We start from the raw sequence: 5,569 nt of genomic DNA on the forward strand, positions 1-5,569 counted from the left end.
CTTTTAAATTTTACATTTTTTTATATCAGTGACAGTAGAACATCATCTCCTAAACAGGTTGCAAATATTCTCTATAGTTTGTCATCTGTCCTTTTCATTTGGTATGTTGCTTGTTACTATGCAATATTTACTTTTATTTTCATGTAGTAAAAGTTATCGGTATTCCCTTTTTGCATCTTGAACTTTAATTATGAATACAGACTCATTCCTCAACCCCATGTTACACAACAGAGACTGACAAATTTCTTCTCTATGTGATCAGATGACAAATGTTTTCACTTTTGTGAACCATAAGGCCTGTGCTGTGATTACTCACTCATCTCTGCTCCTGTACTTCCTAAGCAATCAGACGGTATGTAAATGTGTAGGTGTGGCTGTGTTCCAGGAACATCAAGGGCAGATATCTTACTAGAAAATATTCCTAAAGAAGGGTTTCTTTTTTCATTTATTTCTATTATCTCAAAAAATAATAAAAAAATGTTTTTGTTTCATATTTGACTCTCATATTTTGAAAGTCAAATCAACAATAGTATTTATATGATTTCTAGGAAGATAATACTTAGACACAGCTTAGAATAGTAATTATTTTGTGAGTGAGAGTTTGTTTTCTCTTTAGATGTGGGAACTACAGACTAGATGCCATTTCTACTTCCTGTGTTTCAGAGGCAGGTAACATGCTGGTTGCAAGGACAGTCACTGAAGACAGAAGTTCAGCCTTCCATCTGCACTTAGTATCTCAGTGACCACAGACAAAGTAAATAACATCTCTATGCTTATTTCCTTGTCAAGAGTGAATCATGATAGTATGTCAAGATTGTCACAAACATGAGATGAATTAGAACAGTACCTGAGAAAGAGCAGCAGCTCTGAGTGAATGAACACTACGATCCTCCCAGGATCACAGAACGATCCTAAGGAAAGGGATCCTGATGAGTATCCACTCTGTTGTGTGATCATCTAATGATCCCAGGGGATCTGAGGCCTGAGCAAAGGGAAGTGTGCTGGTCAGGCTGTGACACATCCATCAATCTAGAATGAATAATCTTCCTCCCCCTGGGAGGAGAGGGCAAGCACTCCATCCCACACCCACCCCAAAATGTGTGCAGTAAATAAGACACTGAACATCTTCAGGATGGACTGACAGGGTTGAAGCAGTATGGGGTTTTGGGTTTTGAAAGTAATTTTATCTCTCTAACCTCAAATTATTAAAAGTAAATGGGGAAAAATGATCATTACTTCACAAACATGTTGTGGTGTTTCCAAAAGATATAATATCACAGCCATGTTTCCTGCCACTTGATGATTTCCTCTTTGAATATGAGCCATATCATTTACATTAGGAGTATTCTCCACAGTCAAAAGAGTAATACACAACTCAAGTTCTGTGTTCAGAACTGTCTCAGGCTGGGTGCCCAGCTGTGCGGCCTCTGTGTTGCCCATGTTGAGAAGGATGTGTGGGGGCACAGGCTGAAGATGGTTCTTGTGCAGGAATCTTGGCAACTCTAACATTGTGGGTGTCAGTCCAACAGGCACAGAAGTACACGGCCTCATCTTCTTTCTCCAAGAAATTTATTTTCAAGGTGGAAGTGAAAGTGTGAAGATTTTTACTTGCCTCAAATTTGTTGTTCTTCCCACGAGTAGGGGTGTTTGAGTAAGCATGTATTAAATGTTCTATACCTTGATCTGGTTTCTGCCGATACCAGTGTATGTAGTCTGTGCTAAAGGTGCTAGAAAACACCTTACAAGATATATGGGCACTTTTATCTCTTGACCTGGAAATTGATATTTCAGATTGCTCCAACTTTAACTGCCCAAGGCCAACTGCAGAAAAAAATTAAATCAATAAATCAATAAATCTTCATGAACAAATGGCATGTAAAGAGATAACAATAAAGAAGTTCTTCTGTCTCTCTTTTAGACCTAAAGATATGGGTAACTCACAAGGCCAGAGGGAGAAGAAGATGACTGCTTCCAGTAGTAACATCCTGCACTCCAGGCTGGCTCCCCAGGGAGAAGGTAAGAAAGTGAGGTCCCTGTTAGCAGACCAGTGTCAGGAGGGTGGGGTTCTGTCTTGTTTATAGCAGGAAGTGGTGGCTCAGACAGTTCCCTGGGGTTCTTCATGATCTGCTATATAGATGAGCAGTTCGGGGCTTCCTCTCTCCCATGAGTGCTGGGAGAATAGGATAAGAGTGTTGTGATCTAGAAAAAAAGTCCTGGAATAAATGTATCTGTCTGGGTTGGGGCAGGGATGGTTCTCACACCCACTCAGCCATTCCCTGTGAAATACCATGACATAGAAACATTACTTCAGAAATGTGAAGACGTACAAATTGTGTTCAGATCCTATGTGAATCTTTCTGTGGATTCAGGATTTGGGTATGAAAATTGACCTTTATTTTTCTTTAATACCAAAAAACAAAATCAGAAGCTGGAATACTTCATTGACATTATTTAAGATTCCATATGCCCAATCACTGGAAAATTTCTGTTTTTTTTTAATTAATCAATATGTCAACACACAGACTATGACTCAGGACAACCAAACTTCACTTACAATCTGGGTGCCTTTTCGAAAGGGCTAGACTGCAGTTGCTGGCAGGTAGAGGAGACAGAGCAATCTGGGGACTCAACTTCCCATTCTGGACCTTCAAACTGTCTCATGAACACTGTGCCACATGTAAGAGTATTTTCAAAGCCATGTTATATTTAATATGTAATAATAAGCTTTCAAATTAATATAGCATCTAATATTCATTTAGAAACTATTATTTATAAGACGGTGTTCTAAATGTTTGCTTATTTTATTTAATCCTCTCAACAACACTCTTGTGAGGTAGCTGCTATGATATTCTCCATATGGCAATGAGAACATGGCAAAAAGAAGTGATTAAAAGTCCCAGATTGGGGAAACACAAGAACTCAATAGTTGTTCACTAATGAATGCCTGAGTAAAAGGAGGTATACAAAATGACAGTAAAATGTCCCCACACTTTACTATTATTTTGAATTTTTCTCTACATATTTATGTATAGAAATAGGATTTCTTTTGATTATATATAAACATTAGTTGGGCTTGAATATTTGGCTTTATATTCTCCTCTTTTGGTTAACATATTGTAGTGAGAAATTTGGAAGTCATTAAATAGTCTATGTGAGTGTTATTTAGTAACCAAAGTTATAATTCAATACCTTTCCATACCACTTAGCCCGATCTGACATTTGTGTGTTACTTAGGCTACTCGTGCCTCACTTGCCTCATAAACATGTTGCCTACATATCTTTCAGAGGTGTTAGGAGGCACATTGCACAAGGGTAATGCACAAAACATTCAAATATTAGTACTTGGCACATCAGGAGTCTTCAATGATGTTATAAAGTGTTATTATTTGTCTTATTATCAAACAAGACAAAATACCTTGCTGTATATTTTTACAATGCAACTCTAGTAACTCATTCAGAAAAATATGTAAGTTAATCAAAGTACATAGGAGAAATAAAGCCATCTATTTCCTCAGGAATAATCATTCTTAAAGTTTTAGAAAATTCCTTTCCCCCTTTAATTATTCTTCTATCAATACAAAAAGTTTTACTGTCAAAAGTTATTATATACTCATGAATTTTTATTTCTATTATATTGCAAATATTTTAAATTTTAGTAATAAATCCATAAAATATTTTTCCAATGGCTGCATTGTAGTTTATTCTTTGAATGCAATGTAAATCAGGTGTCTCTTTCCCTGTAAATCATCATTTAGTCTGACATACAAAAATCTGCTGGTGAGTTTTCTTCTAAGATCTGAAAACAGCAGAGTGTATCACTGTCAGCATCTCATTACTGCTCTATGAGTCTCTTTTGATTACTAAATGAGACAACCCTGTAAGAAGGTAGCAGCAGTATATCGACAAGCTTGTCTGTGCATTCCTGTCCGAAAAGGGCTTATGTTCTCAGATTCTTTGGGATTCTCTCAGGTCTTTCTCTCTACCCTTGCTTTTATTAACAGTTTTATAATCAGTAAGGTCATATGCAGGTTCAAGAAATCAACTGTAGTACACAGAGAGAGAATAAGATGGCCAGGAGTCACATAGGATGTAATCACAAAAGATTGAGTGGCTCTGAGGTCAGATAAAAAAGGTTGACATGCTGATCTATAATAGCTTTTCTTGTGAATCTCCTTTCTTTCTTCCAATGGCTTCCCTGAGTTGAGAACTAGAACTGGGTCCTTAGAAGAATAGATGATGGGGATGAATATGTTATCATAAACTTAGAAATTATCACATAAGTAAAGGACTATGTACAGCACAGATGCAAAGTGGTGTCCATATTCTTGCATGGGGTGCCAGCATGTACTATATAAGAAAAGTGAGTGAATTAAAAGGTAGTCATTTGGAAAACAAAATGAGAATTTATTGACATTTTATGTATTCTGTGAAGACTCCTGATCACTGAAATCCTTGTCACATGGTTCAAATTGTGTCAGGGAATGTTTCACAAAGGTTAGTTTTGTTTTCTGCATGGTGTAGGAACAATGCATAGCATTTCTTTCCTCTAATGATGAGGTGCTAGACTCTGGGGCTAGATTATGTGGGTTCAGTCCTACTTTGATTTGCATCAAATGTATGACTTGGACAAGTTCTCAGGATACATATCTCATTTATGTCATGAGCCAAATGGGTTCATAGTCATAAGAGAACAGACCTCACAGGTTACAGTGAGGGTTGAAGAATTTCATATGTGCAAAGAATTAAGAACACTAATAGACATCTCTCTTACAGAAAAAAATTATTAATTGTTCCTTCCTTGGGCCCATTCTCACTCTTCGTTCATTGGCAGAGCCAAGGGTCACCCATAATGTGATGGATTCATCAAATGACCCCGGGATATTGGACCTGTATTCTGATGACATCATATTCCTACAGCCCTGAATGTGAAGTGAGGAACTACCTTCCTCCTGCTCCAGAAAAAAAGACACTGCTTCCATCCCAAGTTGACCTCAAGTAGGTTGTTTGTTATAGAATCATGATGTTTACATTTCCAGGGTAGCCTCATGGTCTAGTTCAAAACATATGAACTTGTCTTTGACTAATCAATTGAACTCTCAGAGATTTAATGTTTTATCTGTAAAATGGACAAATAATTGTTATAGTGCTGGAGTGTTATGATAATCATCTGTGGCAATGTGCTCTATCTAGGACAGCTGACATACAATGCTTCCCTCTCTCAGCCTGAGCCACTCCTGTTAGTGGAAGAGTCTAGATGGTGATATGATTAATGGGGCCTATTCATTGCCAGTCAGGATTTAATTCATAAGGAAGTGTGCTACATGAAGTTTGAGAAGACCATGGTCAGAATGCTTCCTGTTCAAGGTGGGGCCTAACATGTGAACAAACACAAGTAGGCTGTTGCTGCGCTATGGGTCCCAGAAGCACACTAGTCAATGGCCACATGTTTTCCCATGAAGTTCATGGCAAGGACCAACGTAGACTTTTGAAAACTTTTTCTTGCCTCAAATGTATTTTTTTTCTCACCTAGCTGAACTGAAGCTGGGATATTTGTTGAGATGTAGACTTC

General features: G+C 37.6%; 1 gene segment (V, D, J or C); it reads right to left on the reverse strand.

Moving 5' to 3' along the window:
- Positions 1 to 1,384: 1,384 nt before the first annotated feature.
- LOC118497120 lies at positions 1,385 to 2,413 on the reverse strand. The segment is given in 2 exon segments: positions 1,385 to 1,821; positions 1,942 to 2,413. Coding segments are annotated over 2 exon segments (465 nt in total).
- Between the last annotated feature and the right edge of the window lie 3,156 nt (positions 2,414 to 5,569).

This window comes from Phyllostomus discolor, chromosome 10 (genome assembly GCF_004126475.2).
Source record: "Phyllostomus discolor isolate MPI-MPIP mPhyDis1 chromosome 10, mPhyDis1.pri.v3, whole genome shotgun sequence".
Lineage (NCBI taxonomy): Eukaryota > Metazoa > Chordata > Mammalia > Chiroptera > Phyllostomidae > Phyllostomus > Phyllostomus discolor.